Source organism: Anopheles gambiae, chromosome 3 (assembly GCF_943734735.2).
Source record: "Anopheles gambiae chromosome 3, idAnoGambNW_F1_1, whole genome shotgun sequence".
Lineage (NCBI taxonomy): Eukaryota > Metazoa > Arthropoda > Insecta > Diptera > Culicidae > Anopheles > Anopheles gambiae.
Window position 1 is genome coordinate 95,493,581 of NC_064602.1, and position 15,776 is coordinate 95,509,356.

A 15,776-nucleotide genomic window follows, 5' to 3' on the forward strand; every position below is an offset into this window, starting at 1 on the left:
CTGATAAGCCGCACGGCAATGATGATGGGGCAGATTTTGAGTTGTGCGATTTCATGCTCACCCCCTGGCCACATCGTAGTGTGATGTCTGGTGCTGGTAATGATTGGTCTGTTTTTACTCAAAGTAATCGGAATTCCCGAGCTGCAAGGTGTAAAGTTGTGTGCAATCAAATAATCAAGCAACTGTTGGCAGTGACAAATTCTTTGAAGATGTAACCTTGAGGACGAATTCTTCAAGAACTTTGCAGAAAATCGATGTTACTTAGAAGATATCAGCTCTGCAGCAGGATCTATATGTCAGGAAATTGTTCTTAGATTTTAAACACAGTTACAACACGATATACCGATTAACGATAAGATAAGGAGGAACCTTGCGATAATAAACAACTCGTCTACTTTGACAGCTTACAAGCACTAAAGTTGTTCCACAAATAGAGCTACTTGGATGATACATTCATTCCAGGGCCTACTGATGACGTCTTCAAGCAAAAAAAGACAGTTCATTCACATCTTCCCAGCTTTCCTCCCCAAAAACAAAGAAAGGAGATCTTTATTGGAATTCTCAAAATCACTCCCCTAAGTTCATCTAATCAACCTCCAGCTTCCGGAACGAACCCTCCAGCCCGAACAGGCTGTCCGCGTTCTTCGGACGGCCCGGACGCTTCTTCTCATCCGTACCGTACTGGTCCTCCTCCTTGAAGTAATCCCGGTACGAGATGATCTTCTTCGCCCAGGCATCGACGATCTCCTGGATAGGGCCAGCATCTCCACCGTACTCTGCCGGCAGCATGGCCTTCGGTATGTGCTCGTACAGTGAGTCCAGATTGCTACCGTGCACATACAGCTGTGGGGGAAAGGAGAAGGTGTTAAATGCCTGCCCAGGGATTTGGTGCAAGACGACGGCTTACCCTCGATCGGTTCTTCTCGTTGAGGAAATTCTTAAACAGATTGTACACCACCTCAAAGCCGCTGGGTGTGTTGACGTAGTGGAAACCCTTCTGGCGCAGCGGCGATCCTTCCTGACTCCACATCGTAGCCTTCTTCACGAACGTGGGGCTGAACTGGAGGAAATGGGCCATGGTGCAGTTGGAGAGATCCAGAATGCCCATCTAAACGCACATACAAACGACAAATAGTTTATGTTGAAAGCTTCCAATGATGCTGATTCCCCCCCCCCCCCCCCCCCGAATCTCACCTGCCCAGCGACGACCAGGTTGTCATCTTCCTTCATCATAATATCAGACATCATGGTGTTGTAGCGGAACACCTCCTGGATGGTGTACTTGCTCGGATCGTACACACCCGGGCGCACCAGGATGATCCGCGGCCCGTCGGGCGTTACCGTGTTCGGCAGCGGGACGGCCACACCCATCTTGATCAGCTCCAGCAGCTTCGGCTCCTCCGGATCGCGGTTGCGCATCAGCTCGGGCAGTGCCGTCCGGACCGTGTAGTACATGTCCAGCTTTTCCTTGGCCCGCTCGAGGCTGTGCTTGCAGCCGCGCAGGAACATCGTCAGAAACTGGTCATCGGTGCGGGATTTGATGTGCGGGCACTTGGCCAACCAGGCCCTCAGCGCGGCCAGATCTTCGTCGATGCGTTCCGGCTTTTCGAACAGCTCGTCCGCCGCCTTCTTTGCCAGCTGGGCAGACAGCGGTCTTAGGCTCGGCATTATCGGGCTCGATTTATTGATAAGCTGGTGGGGTTTGAGGGGGGAAATAAACTGGGTGCTTGTAAGATAATGCTGGCAATTGATTCCAATTTCTGTACTCTGTAGCTCCTCAAGGTCACTGGAGCAATCTTCAACAAGTTTGGCACAACACACGTTGTTTATGCAAATCAATTGTCCCCCTTTTTCCCTGTTGCTTATCTTACCTTGCTCTACACAACACTCTTGCACCGGACTGTCCCTTCCACACGCGCGAAACACCCTTGACAATGCACTCGACCGAAGAAACGCGTCCGCGTTGCGGAATGGTGGCCTCCGTACTGAGATCTTCTTCCGCGGTAAGCAGCCCGCAGCGGGCACTTGACAGATTGGCAAGCCCGCGCGGCTAGTGAACTCCAATCGCTATCGATCTCGCTAGCCCCCCTTCCTTTTCGGGGTGCGATTAATTTATTGATCTTCACGCTGGCCGCACCGATAAGATACCCGACCCGGCCCCAGGGCAAGCGCAACCACTTACAAGGTGCGCTTTCGGTGGGATCTTGGGTTGGGGATGATAGGGCGATAGGGCGAAATGGGGTAGAAACCTAAAAAGGCCAACCGTTGCTTTATATTTGCACGGTCATCGCAGGGAGGGTTCGGGGAAGAGGGGTTCGTTTTATTGTGCGTGGCAAAACTGGCCAAGATAGCGCCGTATGAACTGGCGATGGTGGATGGAGCTTTCGCATCGGTTGCGCTACTGCTCGATAGAGGGCGCCACATTGGCAAAGCGTGATTTTGATTTGAATGTTGGATGGACCGTTGGAGATGAGTGAAGTATAGAAAGGTGTAAATAAATTAAATAAATTTAAAAAAATACTAAAATAAAATATTATCAATCAAATTAAGGCATCTGTTTACGACTCAAAAGGGGTGTTACATCCATTACAGTCTGTTGTCGTTAGGGAACAATGTTTAGCCATAACTGGTAAAAACAGCCAGGTGTACTGTCAGTTACTAATGTTAAATAGTGTTAGTTAGTACTGTTAGTAAGCTTATAGATTTCTGCTCGTAGATACTAATGTCAAGAGAAAGAGCAGCAACAGATCTGAGCTTCTCTCACCGTAGGCATCCTAAACAGTATTCCAAGTATTCCGCTCTAGTTCACTCCAATACATTATAAAACGGACATTTCCTACCTCTGTATCTTGCATGAGTGATGTGAATTTGCTGATAGTTGGTAGTGTGCGTCGTGTCGTGTTCTGCACGACAACAGATAAGATAATGAGAGGGTCTTTTGAATAGTGACTGAAGTAACAATTAGAGCGAACTCTATAGAGCAATTAGTGCCCGAATGGTAACAAAAAATCAAGGTCGTACAATACCCAAAAATACATTTTTTAAGCTATTTCAGCTTATTTATAATTCATTCCTTAATTTGTGGGATCACGAATAATGAATATTTATGAACATCTTCCGTAGAAAGACAGCAATCATCATGATGATAGCGTAATAGCACATCCATGTCCCTATTAATACCCACTCAACCATCCCCCTATCACTCGAGTGATCGCACTTTCTTCAAGATGTTTGAAGTGTCTTTACCTACTTTTCTTTCCCACAAATATTTGCCTTCCATTACGACTCCCATTCTGGTGCGATTGTTTCCCTGTTTTCCCCTTCACACTGTAATACATATTCATTTATTTACACTGGATCAATCGAAAAAACAACCCTAAAAGTGCTCCAATGAATCATACAATCCGCCCTCGGAGAAAAAAAAGAGAAACTAGAACAATAATTTAATCTCCCCAAAATCAAACCCCAACCCTCCCCTAACCGGAATTAATGTATTAATGAACTTCCGCGAATGTGTGGCACACGCGTCAATTTGCACCGTCAGCAAACAGAGTGCCTGGTCATGCCGGGAGACACGGGAGACAGAGCAAACCACAATAACACCAACAACAACAACAAGGCAACCCATTTCGCGCACCAACGCACAGCTCCACCGGCGCTTATCTATCAACGCCACCGGAGAGAATGTCAAAAACCGGATCGCATTCACGTTTGCGCCGGTGTCTGTGCGTGTAGTGGTGCGTTGAGATTCACTGAACCACCGACCGGTGTGTTGCATCTGACGCTCTCACCACACCACCCGAAACGTGGCCACAGTCGGACGGTTCCAGAAGCGTGCGGCGGGCTGCCTCACACCACCACTGCCAACGCTTGCTCTATCTTATCTGTGCGCTGATCAATATATCCTAAAAAAACAGTGCAGTGAACGTGTAAAGTGTATATGGCACATTGTTAGCGGGACTGGTGCGTCAGTAGTGTGCTGAAATTTGGTGCGGTAAGCCGGTTTTTGGTGGAGCGAGATGAGCGTCAAGGTTGATTCGGTAACAAGCGAAGTGTTCTCGGCACCGGCGACAGACAGAAAGATGATCGTAAGTGTTGTGAAATCGAGGTGTTGAATGTCTCTGCTGTGAGTGGGTCTAATGATTCCCCGTTTTCCCACATCCAAAGCCTATCCGAACGATTCCCGAATGTCTGAAGCGAAAGGCAGCGGAGGAGTTGAACGAAAAGGAAGGCACAATCGCGGAGGAGTTGACGATGATCAAGACCTGGATGAAGCAGTCCGGTCACATCCGGGGCCGGATGGAGGATCAGTTTTTGTTCGGATTTTTGCGCTCCTGCAAGCACAGCATGGAGAAGGTGAAGATCAAGCTGGACACGTACTACACGATCCGCTCGGTGCTGCCGGAGGTGATGCGCAAACGCGATCCACTCGATCCGTTCGTGCGGAGCGTCATCAAGATGGGGTAAGTGGACCTTCCTCCCGGGGGGAGGGGGGTGGAAGTACTTCGTTACTGATCTTCCTCGAAACAGTGTTACAGTGCCACTGCCCAAAACGGTACACCCAGACGATCCGAAAATCATTCTCATCCGGGGTGATGCGTTCGACGGTGACGTCTGTGACTTCCCGGACATACTGAAGGTGTTTACGATGATTGGAGATTTGCTGCTGCGGGATGACGATCAGATGATGATCTGCGGGCAGGCTGCCATCATCGATCTGGGGCACTCTTCCAGCAGCCATCTGTTCAACTTCAACCTTTCGTTCCTGCGCAAGGCATCGATTCTGAACCAGCAGGCGTCACCGCTCCGACAGAAGGGCTTCCACTTTATCAACACACCGAAAAGCTTCGATCTGGTGCTGAACATCTTCAAAGGGCTGATGACGGAGAAGAATCGCAAACGAACGGTAAGTGTGCGGGTTCTCACCCAATTCCTTCTGGATGCATCCACGCCATGTGCGTAAAACGGCAATCAAGCGTGCGAGATAAGCGCTGGGAAACGGGCATCAAAAAAGTCCCCGCGTGATATCGACCGAACATGGCGTGGTCACACACACACACATAGAGGGTTGATAAGTAGTAACCGGTTTGTTGTTTTCCCCAGATTGTATCGCACGGTTCCAGCCTCGAGTCACTGCACAAGTACTTCCCACCGTCCGTACTTCCGGCTGAGCTGGGTGGGGAGCTGGGTCCCGTCCAGCAGTACGTGGATGAGTGGGAGCAAAAGCTGATCGACAATCGGGCGTACCTGATCGAGGAGGAAGGGCTCGGCGTTGATGAAGGCAAGCGCCGAACGACGAACCCGCTGGCCGAGGAGAAGGATCTGTTCGGGACGGCTGGAACGTTCCGAAAGCTGGAGATTGATTGAGCTGGTTGACTGGATGCCTTTGCGTGGGTATATCAGGCAAGCTGTCCCTAAGCCAGAAGGCACTGGGAGTGTTGTGAATCCCAGGACCCAGGTGTGTCTTTGTGTCTCTCATGGAGCGTTGTTGAAGCTTTTCATGCAATTGGTGACACACGCGTGAGACGCTCAAACCCAACTCCAGTGGTTGCTGTGATGCACCATACTGTGGAGCAACCATAGAAAAGCTTTTATGATTAAGTTTTATGTAAAAAAAGTTTTTAGATAAGAGCATTTTAGTGAATGTGTGAAAGTAATAGGTTAGTTTTAATGTTATTTAACTAATAAAACAATATAAAGAAATATATTAACTGCATCAATAATTAAATCAGGGAAACTCAATGACATATCTACCAGGAGTGTTCATGTCCATTCAACATGTGCAACACCATAAAAAGGTGAGAAAAAAAACCGGCGCTCTTATCAGCAATCATTATTGGACCATCGAACGAATTATCTCGTCTGGGCTACCTTTTCTTTTTATTTTCGGACCACTACAATCATTATCAGGCCTCCTTGTCGTGGCTTTATTGGTTGGCAATTTGGGGTCGAATTAATTTCGTCCCATCGTGGGATAATAAATTGTCAATATTGAAGGAAAGATCTAGACGAGGAAGCCATTTGTTAGGACTTAGTTTTTGAAATATATAGTAATTTGCAATGTATACGTTCTAACAAAATCGCACTTACCTACATCAACATGTAGTAGTTCTCTCACTCCCAATTGCACCACATGCTATTGATTGCTACTGCAGACGAATAAATCAATTTGAAGCTAAAAGAAAGCAGACCTCCCCAAACAAAGCGCAATGCTTCATCTCGCTAACTCCACATTAACCTTACGCTAATCCCGTTAAATACCTACAAAAGCGCCAAATTGCAATCGATACGATACTAGAACGAACTAGTACTACATGTTCCGTGCCCGTGGCTTGTGTGCGATAAATCGTCTGCGGTGTCTAGAGTCTAGAGAGAACACCTCCCGGGGTCCGTTAGACCGCCTGATGGATGGGAAACAAAGTTTCACCCGCTGTCGCTGGACCCCACGAGCCCCACGAGCGAATATTATTACGCGTCCTAATCGTTACCAGAACCAATTTCCGTGCGACAATTGTCGACGTGGTTCGTGTGGCTGACTTCCGGTCGACCGGGAGAATGGCGGTATTGGTGGCAGTACTTGGACGGCACACCAAACACCGATCCATTAACCGTGAGAAACCGTGCCTGGAACGACGTTGAACCCTGTTTCGCTGTTTGCAGAATTTATGGTACGCAATCGAATGGGTACGCAAGAAGGTCAATTGATGGTGTTTGGCCACGGGCAGGAAAAGCTGCGTGAAATGGTATTGCCAGCCTCAGACGCGAGAGAGCGGTCCGGTCGGCATTACACGTACCGGACCTTAGCGCACCTTTCGTGAACCGAGCTCATATCAATTGTGGCCTCCCTAACCACCAATCAGTTGTGTGCTTGTGTGGTCCGAATCAAGACGCATAAATTAGCCGGATGTATGTAGCCCGAAAAAACAGGGGAAAGAGCAAAAAAACAAAAAAAGCAAATCCTCCAATGTGCCACTTCACGCCATTTTACCATTTCGGCGGTAAATCGCGGACGTAAAGTAATTAATAAAAGGACCCAATCTCGGGGGTTCTGGGTAAGAAGTTGGAAGCACACAAGCACTGCCTTGATGAACTGGATTAAAGGATTAACATCTCGAGCTTGTGGTGCTAAAGTTTCGAAACGAGAATGAGCTGGGACCTTTTGTCGGCGCTAATGACTTTCGAGACGTTTTAAGTTGTTGAGCTGAAGCTTGATTTCGTTATCGTGCGACATCGGCCCGCAAGAAGCTACGGTGCTTTGGTGCTATCGGACGGCAAATTTACGAACTCCGATTCCTCCCCGCAGGTCCTCGGCTTGGGAGTCCCGAAGGGTTTTGGTTGTGAACATTGGTCAGCCTAACTGTGGCCGGGCATGCAAATTTCGTGTGCCTGGGCAGCTGATGTTCCTACCGCCTTATTTCTTTCGATTTTTTCCCTTTCCTGAGAAACAAATTACGTGCAAAACACGGAACGGACCATCGCATCGGATGATCGTTCTAATCGTTTACTCGTTTTCACTCTACTAATCCAGACAAGTTGAATGATTTTACGACGATAGTCTTGGTGCTTAGCAAGAAAGATAAAATGATGTGATGATGTTTTGTATTTACTTTACAATTGACAAGGGTTCCATAGCTAGAAATGAGTTTTTAACGTTAATTTATCTGATCTTTCATTTGAACAAATTGAAACCGTTGCTACTCTTCCATTTAATATATTGAAATTAAAAAATATAAGCATAAATAAAATTATTAACAAACAATAAAGAAGTCCAATTCCTTTGAAAACAACACAGTCCACGTGGCCGAACAGAGAAATTGGTTAATTTAGTTCATTATTTTGCCGCCCTTTTAAATTTTGACCTTTTTGACACATGACAGTTACCCACTGTTTGCTCACAGTTTGTTCTGCTGTCATTCTCGCGCTCGCTCTCTTTCTCTCTCTCTATCGCGTTTGTTTACAGTGGAATCGTACCACACTGAACACTTTGGTTGACTGTCTTTTCGTAAATTTGTAACAAAATGGGAAATAAATACCATCAATTGCAAACACAACTATAATTGTGCAAAGTTGAGAACAAAACACTCCTTATTTCAAAGATAATGGAAAGATAAACAACAACCAACCTCCCGCGACTCTACTGTACGAGCGAGAAAACAACAAAACACCCGATTGTCATTCGATGATACTTTCAAGCCGGATTGAAATCCTGCCCCCTTTCGGTACAAAACCACGCATCCACGCATGTACGGGGCCGTGCTGCGTGACGCGATCCAAACTCAAGCCGGCTTCGGGAGTACGAGAGCGAATGTTTTTCATTTGACATTGAGCCCGCAACGCCGAACGAAGAAGCAGCAAGAAGGTGAGTGTTTCTGTGGCGATCACGAACGCACGAATCCAGCCAGCGCCGTTTGCAACACACTCGGAGGTCTCTCCATTGGCTGCCCCTTAGCGTGCGAGGTCAGAACGGTGTCCTTTGCGAGCCCTGTGGTCAGACAAACCGTGACCGTTGAGCCCTCCGGTAGTACAGTGCGAACCGAATACCTGTTCTTCTGTCCGCCGCGCGCGCGAGCGTTTCTTCTTCCAAAGCTAGCTCTTTTGCCCCCGGCTAGTTCGGTGTTATCAGCAATTAATTAGCAGTTTGTGCATTTTAACCCCCCTCCCCGTGTTTGTGTGTGTGCCTGTGTGTTTACTTTTAGTGGTGTTCAACTTCATTCCCGTGGAAAGTGAAAGGTGCAGCGAAAATGTCGGGCCGAGTGCTACTGTCGAAAGATTCGGTGTACCAGCAGATCAAGGAGTATTACAACGCGAACGGTGCCTCGATTAACATCAAGAAGCTGTTCGACGAGGATGATATCCGTTTCGATAAGTTCCAGTAAGTTCGTTTGTGATTTTACACCTTTTTTGCACTATCGTTTAATACACAAAAGGCACACAGTGCGAATAAAACAGTCCGCACGATGATGGCGGTTCTTTGCGATCATGTCGGGCCACGCTTGACCTCCGCGATCTCTAACGAAACGGCGGTCAAACGACGCAAGCCGGAGGCCCCCCTCATAATGTCGACCGAAACCGAATAGCAAGAAACAGTGCCTGGTCGGGGTGAAAGGAAACGGGGTGCGGTGGCGTTTTGCACCGAACCAAACACCCCTAGAGCGCACAATTTGTTACAATCTGTTGCTCTTCTTGGTTCCACAGTTTTGTTTCAAATTGCACACCTCCTTACATTTGATGTAATTCGGTGCTTATGTTACGTCGCGGGCCGGCTGCAAGATTATGAACGGAACATGACGTAAGGATAATGAGTTCGCCATTTCCTTTTCCACGGAAGGTGCAACGAGAATCGGGGGGCTCGTTAGAAGCCCGTTTCGGCCCATTTCGGCAACCTTTTCCTGCGAAGCAAAGATAAGAATTTTTGCAACGTCGCGAAGTGAGTTCATTTGTTATCAGCGATGCAGGTTCTTTTGAAGAGGTTTTGTTTTTGAATACTATTAGAATCTTATTTAAACATTGAATTTTGCTAAATTTAGCCGTTAATTCAATTAGCGATTTTTTATAATTTTATTTTTGTTCATTTCTGATGCAATTTTATTCGTTTGTTTGCATTTGTACAAGTCATTTGTTTGTTAATATTTGTGCAACACTTATGCAAAATCTACTTAGATTTCCTTCACAATATGAATTTTTAACCTACCTAAATCAAATGAAATGAACAAAGCGATAAAATCTAATACGATCGGCAAATCCAATAGAGTTCAGGGGTCGGCAATCTGATCAAATACAGGGGCGGAATTGAGGGAATTCATAAATTATGCGGGTCAGTTTTTCGAACAAGTAAAAGTGTTGGTTGTTTTTGGATGTTAATGCTTATAATATTTACCACCAACATTGAGTAACTTTTGTATCCAGCCTAAAGCAAGATATTAGCAAGGTTTGCCCACTACAGTTCATACATTCTCTGAGCATTCTAGCGTTTTGCATTTAAGTACTTCCCGGTAAAGTGGTACCAAGAGCCAAAGAGATTTAGTTCCAATGGTCGGACATTATCGACCCCTGGGTTAGAGTAGTTTTGCTAATTTTGTAATTTACGAATACGCTCATACATTACAATAGCAGAAGCTGTGTCATTGAATATAAGAAGTTCTTATTACAGATTATAATGTAAAAGTTTATAGTATTCTATTGCAATTTTGTGTCTGCATGAGTTGATTTAATTTACAATATAAAAAAAATCAAATTTATTATTAGAAATGGGATTATCGGGGAATCCTCCGCATCACGTCTATTTTTTACCATTTTTTGAAACACTTTTATTGCCTCTATGCGCAATAACCAAGCCATAGGGTCAATACTTTTCCTCAATCAATCGAATTGTTATCGTAGTATTTAGGTCAATGTTTGAACGATTCAGTTGTTTTTCGTCTTGTGTTGTTTGAACCATTTTAGAGACAGAAGATCGATATAATTCGCTCTTGATCTCTCTTCTCGTTTGCCATTACCTAACCTTTGCAAAAGGTACAATGCCGTTTTAAAAAAAATCGTCATAAACAGAGCGGCTTAACGTAAAGTGAAGGGAGGTTGGGTAGAAGGTTTATACGAGAGCGGGTGAACTTGTTTGCCACGCAGCACGTGACATAACACGATGTGGAGGGCACGTTCACCCCGCTCCGGTACAACAAACACACCATGGTGCTCCAATAAATGAATCGAGATGTAATTTATAACTTCATTTCTCTCGTCACACTTACCCCCTCACAGCTTGAAGCTAACGACCCCGGCCGATGGTGACATCCTGCTCGACTACTCGAAGAACCGCGTGACGGACGATGCGTGGAATCTGCTGCTCGAGCTGGCGGAATCGCGCGATGTCGTCAAGATGCGCAACGACATGTTCAACGGTGAGCGCATCAACGTGACGGAGAACCGGGCCGTGCTGCACGTGGCACTGCGCAACCGGTCGAACAAACCGATCCTGGTCGACGGGAAGGACGTGATGCCGGAGGTGAATGCGGTGCTGGCGCACATGAAGGAGTTCACCGAGCAGATCCACAACGGGGTGTGGCGCGGCTACACGAACAAGAAGATCAGCGATGTGGTGAACATTGGCATCGGTGGGTCCGATCTGGGGCCGCTCATGGTGACGGAAGCGCTGAAACCGTACAACCAGGGCATCCGGTCGCACTTTGTGTCGAACGTGGACGGTACGCACATTGCGGAGACGCTCAAGAAGCTCGACCCGGAGACGACGCTGTTCATCATTGCGTCGAAAACGTTCACCACGCAGGAAACGATCACGAACGCGACCGCGGCCAAGCGCTGGTTCCTGGAGCGCTGCTCGGAGAAGGAGCAGGTGGCGAAGCATTTCGTCGCGCTGTCCACCAACAAGGAGAAGGTGGCCGCGTTCGGCATCGACACGAAGAACATGTTCGAGTTCTGGGACTGGGTCGGTGGACGCTACTCGCTCTGGTCCGCCATCGGGCTGTCGATTTCGCTCGCGATCGGGTTCGACAACTTCGAGAAGCTGCTCGAGGGTGCCCACTACATGGACAATCACTTCATGACGGCACCGCTCAATGAGAATGTACGTAAACGGGTGTGGGAGGGGGAGAAGAGCGTGTAACTTATGGCTTATTCTTCTTTTAAATCTCCCATATAAATTTAGGCTCCAGTCATCTTGGCGCTGATGGGCATCTGGTACTCCAACTTTTACGGTGCCGAAACGCACGCACTGCTGCCGTACGATCAGTATATGCACCGCTTTGCCGCCTACTTCCAGCAGGGCGACATGGAGAGCAACGGCAAGAGTGTCACGAAGGCGGGCGAAACCGTTGACTTTGCCACCGGGCCGATCGTTTGGGGCGAACCGGGCACTAACGGTCAGCATGCGTTCTATCAGCTGATTCATCAGGTAAGTCTCTGTCAGCTTCTGAAGTGCCCTTTTCCACTTCAACTGGACGCTCTTTATCTTTTTTCCGCAAACGATTACGAGCGCTTTCGTGCACTACAAATAATTGAATTGATAAGTAGTGCATCACGTGTTATCGCCCTCCTGTGGGTTGTGTTGCACACTTCGAATAACACTAGCAAGCATAACAGCAAAATCTAGATTGACCTGTGAACGTTTCCGGGGTTGTTATAGCATTAGAAATCCCATCCACGAGCGATGATTGATGAGTGGGTTGGCAGTTACACGATACGAAATTTGATTTAATGAGTGAGATTCATCACCCTCTTAATTCGCCTTTTGTGGATACGTGCTGTCGTCAGATCGAAATCTGTTCGCACGCCAGACGGTCAAAAGGATAATGAACCAATTCCCAGAAAAAGCTTAGGAATTCTTGTAGCAAGTATGTAAACGACCCGCCATGAAAAACGAACTCTCAAATTGAGTCGTAACCATTAACGGTTCGTTCGTCTGTTCGGCCGGCCGCAGCAGTAGTAAAACGCAACAGATTGCTCCACTTTCAGCCGCAGAAACAGAGCTCTCCCCCGCGTTACACTGTGAACACATATTTTTCAGTGCTAATTTTCTCAACCTTTTCCAACCGCGCTGCGCTGTGCGCGTAATTTATCGTTTCCTTCCTTCCGGTGACGAAGCGAAGATTGCTTTCCATCTAGCGGGCATGTTGTTAGTCGCGTGCTGTGATAAGCTGCTCGAATCTACCGCTGCAATTAGGTTTGTTTGACGTGTACCCGCGTCGATAGGGAAAGCATGATACGGGGGTTTCATGTAACGATTTTCAGAGTAGGATTTGAGGGCAACCCGTGAAGAAAGTCAGCTTGATAGTAGCTCGATCTCTATTAATCAGGGTCGTGTTGTAAAAATGACCCTACCCATGGGTGGAAGAAAATTGGGGCACACAATTCAAGTGAAAGAACATGTTCCCAACCAAGCGCACAAATCAACCCATTTTTATTATGATAAAGTGTCATTATTATCACGCACTTAAGTAATATTGACACGCTCCACATGAATGCTATTAACGAAAAGCATGTAAATGTCCCGTTCCGTGTGAACATTAGCCAAAATATTGCAGTCATTAATAATAAATGCTTCAGAATATATTATTCAAGTCGTGAGAATTGTGAAACAAGCAATTGGAAATGAACGCAAATGGGAATTCATTACCAAATCAGACTACTAAATTTACTTATACATATCAGGACATGCAATCACCTCAATCTGAAGGTCTATCACGCAGCCACTGTTAGAATGTTTGGGACTGTGTGATAAAGTCTCCATTTTATGACGTACCTAGTACAAGCTTTCTTCTGGAACTGCTTCCAATCAAGCCAACAAAACAGGAAATTATACATTTCCTTAAAAAATAGCACCCAAGATTAAACTCATTGGATTACAAATCTGTTCTTGACCGGACTTCGACGATCATTCTTGTACCGTGTACGCAAGGAAAAACAATTCCCGTACCGAATGTAGGCCAAGGATTTCAGGATTCAGGGTTTTAGGGTCTTTTCTGAAGCTAAACAAGTGGCGATATGCCCTAATTGAGCCTGATATAATAATTTAACATATAAATGTACCCAATGGTGGTAGGATACCCTTCAGAACGAAACAAATCTTAAAACGCACATTAGCTTCTTCCAGTAGGACACAACTTCATGTTCCATGTGACCCGGATGGAGTGCGCTAAAATGTACTTAAAATGTGTTTGAAGGATTTAAAAGGATTGTGCTCATTTGCTGTAAAGAGGAATACTTCTCCTTCTTGCCAAGACGCTGGTGGTTCGACGCGTATTACTAAGAGCCACAGCACATGCCACCGGGCAATTACAGAGTTCCACACTCGGCACTTTGAACGACGAAGAGGAGGAGAAAATGCGACGCAAAAGAGTAACTCAAACACTAAAATGTCCCAGCTTGCTCACTGTAACTTTAACAGCATCGATTGCCCACCGCCGATATAAGGTAACTTCCCCCAACTCCCCCGATATACTGGAAGCGGGAATGGGGTAAAATGCCTGGCGCCTTTTGTGGGATGAGGATTGAATTATCCCGACCCCGGTGTGATTTGAATACCGGACGATTGGTCGTACCGATATATAGCTCAGACCGCATGACCTTAAAGCCCCGTAGAAGGGGAACCACACACCCGAACAAACGGTTCTCGTTGATGGCCTCCCGATATCGCGCGATAGCGAGAGCGCGATGGTGTTTATGTTTATGGTAATTTTCTGCGAAATTGATCGCTCTGTACATTCACACATTCACAAACACCTCTCCTGCGCTACTAATGTCCGAATCGGTCACTGGCTATTAAATCGTGTTTCGCCCATTACCCACCAACGGGCCATTGACCGCGCCGCACTCCGTCGATGGATCAATATCACTCTTTGAGTACAACAATAACTTCTCTTTTCCTTCCTTCTCCCACAGGGCACTCGACTCATTCCGTGCGATTTCATCGCCCCGGTGCAAACGCACAACCCGGTCGAGGACGGCGCTATGCACACGATCCTGCTCGCCAACTATCTCGCCCAGACGGAGGCACTCATGATGGGCAAGACGGCCGCCACGGCACAGGCCGAGCTGGAGAAGGCGGGACTGGCGGGTGAGGCGCTCGAGAAGCTGCTCCCGCACAAGGTGTTCACCGGCAACCGGCCAACGAACTCGATCCTGGTGAAGAAGGTGACACCGTTCGTGCTCGGCGCACTGATCGCGATGTACGAGCACAAGATCTTCACGCAGGGCGTCATCTGGGACGTGAACTCGTTCGACCAGTGGGGCGTCGAGCTCGGCAAGCAGCTGGCGAAGGCGATCGAGGTCGATCTGGCCGACCCGAACCAAACCACTACGCACGATTCGTCTACCAACGGGCTGATTAACTTTATCAAGATCAACCAGGAGAAGTAGAGAGCTGAGGGAGGAGGAGTAGAGATCGAAGGGGTGTGTGATTATTTATTTAAAAAGTTGAAAAACGTGGTTGAAAAACCATAACACATACGTATGTATGTAGGCACCACACTTACTCTCTCTTTCTTGGTAGCTACACATTTGGATGTTATCTACACCCACACAAGTAAAATGGTAAAAATCTCGTTACACACACACTCAACTCAATTGAGATAAAGAGTAATTTGCTTGCAGAGATATAGATCGCGTGTAGTCCCGCTCGTATCACACAAGAAACATTGAAAAAAAACGGTGCAATATTATTAAACTATTTCTCGTAGCTTCTCGTAAATGTGTGTGTGTTTGTGGCCACATACACACACATACTAATATGCATGAGTTGTCGCGCTCAAATGTTATCCAATAAAGCTGTAACAGTGTTAAAGTCGTAACTTCGGAAAAACGAACCAAAATTTCATTCCGAAATTCGTTAGATTTAATCGCCAAAAAACGGGCGCCACACTGGCGCGCGAGGTAAGTAACCTTTTCACCTGTTAACTGATTATGCTAAAATCTGTATCGCGCGCTTACTTTCCCGTCCCGGCTCTGTACTACTGGCCAAGGTAAGGTACACAAGAAATTAGTGGGAAATTTATGATTCTACTCCATCTTTTTCCCCCTCGGCATCCAGCCGCAAATGGCACAAATGTATGGAATTGGGACACCAAGAAGCCGTTGGGCCTCGGTTACAATGTTACCGAATGGACTTCCTCCTTCTACATGTTTCGATCCTCGGATAACGTCCCCCCTTTCTAGCCGTCCGATGGTCACAAAACTTGATGCTGACAGTGATGGATGGGGCGATGGAATCCTCCGAGCGGGAGAAAGCGGACGAAAGCACCGCTGAATGTTTTTTTTTTTGCCCTTTT

General features: G+C 46.9%; 3 protein-coding genes across 6 annotated transcripts; 2 read left to right on the forward strand and 1 right to left on the reverse strand.

The window, feature by feature from the left end:
* Window positions 1-502: 502 nt before the first annotated feature.
* On the reverse strand, window positions 503-3,798 carry LOC133393264 (retinol-binding protein pinta-like). 2 transcript variants are annotated; one of them, XM_061657402.1, is made up of 4 exons: window positions 1,872-3,798; window positions 1,195-1,692; window positions 908-1,108; window positions 503-843 (listed from the first exon to the last, which is right to left on the reverse strand). In XM_061657402.1, exons 2-4 carry the CDS (start codon window positions 1,666-1,668, stop codon window positions 586-588), a joined length of 933 nt encoding a protein of 310 aa, XP_061513386.1. In that variant the 5' UTR covers window positions 1,669-1,692; window positions 1,872-3,798; the 3' UTR covers window positions 503-585. The 2 variants fall into 2 exon arrangements, with proteins under 2 accessions (XP_061513386.1, XP_061513387.1); XM_061657403.1 differs by having other exon boundaries at window positions 1,195-1,719; window positions 1,872-2,026.
* Window positions 3,799-3,946: 148 nt separating this feature from the next.
* Window positions 3,947-5,707, forward strand: LOC1280519 (alpha-tocopherol transfer protein). Its single transcript, XM_320367.4, has 4 exons — window positions 3,947-4,088; window positions 4,168-4,463; window positions 4,531-4,906; window positions 5,104-5,707. The coding sequence occupies exons 1-4, from the start codon at window positions 4,020-4,022 to the stop codon at window positions 5,365-5,367; spliced, it is 1,005 nt and encodes a 334-aa protein (XP_320367.4). The 5' UTR covers window positions 3,947-4,019; the 3' UTR covers window positions 5,368-5,707.
* A 2,217-nt stretch (window positions 5,708-7,924) lies between these two features.
* LOC1280518 (glucose-6-phosphate isomerase) lies at window positions 7,925-15,299 on the forward strand. Of its 3 annotated transcripts, none has more exons than XM_061657397.1 (5): window positions 7,925-8,359; window positions 8,697-8,872; window positions 10,756-11,578; window positions 11,660-11,905; window positions 14,392-15,299. In XM_061657397.1, the coding sequence occupies exons 2-5, from the start codon at window positions 8,742-8,744 to the stop codon at window positions 14,866-14,868; spliced, it is 1,677 nt and encodes a 558-aa protein (XP_061513381.1). In that variant the 5' UTR covers window positions 7,925-8,359; window positions 8,697-8,741; the 3' UTR covers window positions 14,869-15,299. The 3 variants fall into 3 exon arrangements, with proteins under 3 accessions (XP_061513381.1, XP_061513380.1, XP_061513382.1); XM_061657396.1 differs by having other exon boundaries at window positions 8,344-8,457; XM_061657398.1 differs by having other exon boundaries at window positions 8,351-8,518.
* The last annotated feature ends 477 nt before the right edge of the window (window positions 15,300-15,776 follow it).

Bases quoted from the DNA above. Each gene is read 5' to 3' on its own strand.
- LOC133393264 (XM_061657402.1), bottom strand. From the start codon at position 1,668: ATGCCGAGCCTAAGACCGCTGTCTGCCCAGCTGGCAAAGAAGGCGGCG. The intron at 1,109-1,194 runs GTGAGATTCGGG...ATGTGCGTTTAG, and splicing joins ACCTGGTCGTCGCTGGGCAG to ATGGGCATTCTGGATCTCTC. The intron at 844-907 runs GTAAGCCGTCGT...TTTCCCCCACAG, and splicing joins ACGAGAAGAACCGATCGAGG to CTGTATGTGCACGGTAGCAA.
- LOC1280519 (XM_320367.4), top strand. From the start codon at position 4,020: ATGAGCGTCAAGGTTGATTCGGTAACAAGCGAAGTGTTCTCGGCACCG. The intron at 4,089-4,167 runs GTAAGTGTTGTG...CCACATCCAAAG, and splicing joins CGACAGACAGAAAGATGATC to CCTATCCGAACGATTCCCGA. The intron at 4,464-4,530 runs GTAAGTGGACCT...TCCTCGAAACAG, and splicing joins CGGAGCGTCATCAAGATGGG to TGTTACAGTGCCACTGCCCA.
- LOC1280518 (XM_061657397.1), top strand. From the start codon at position 8,742: ATGTCGGGCCGAGTGCTACTGTCGAAAGATTCGGTGTACCAGCAGATC. The intron at 8,873-10,755 runs GTAAGTTCGTTT...ACCCCCTCACAG, and splicing joins ATCCGTTTCGATAAGTTCCA to CTTGAAGCTAACGACCCCGG. The intron at 11,906-14,391 runs GTAAGTCTCTGT...CTTCTCCCACAG, and splicing joins TCTATCAGCTGATTCATCAG to GGCACTCGACTCATTCCGTG.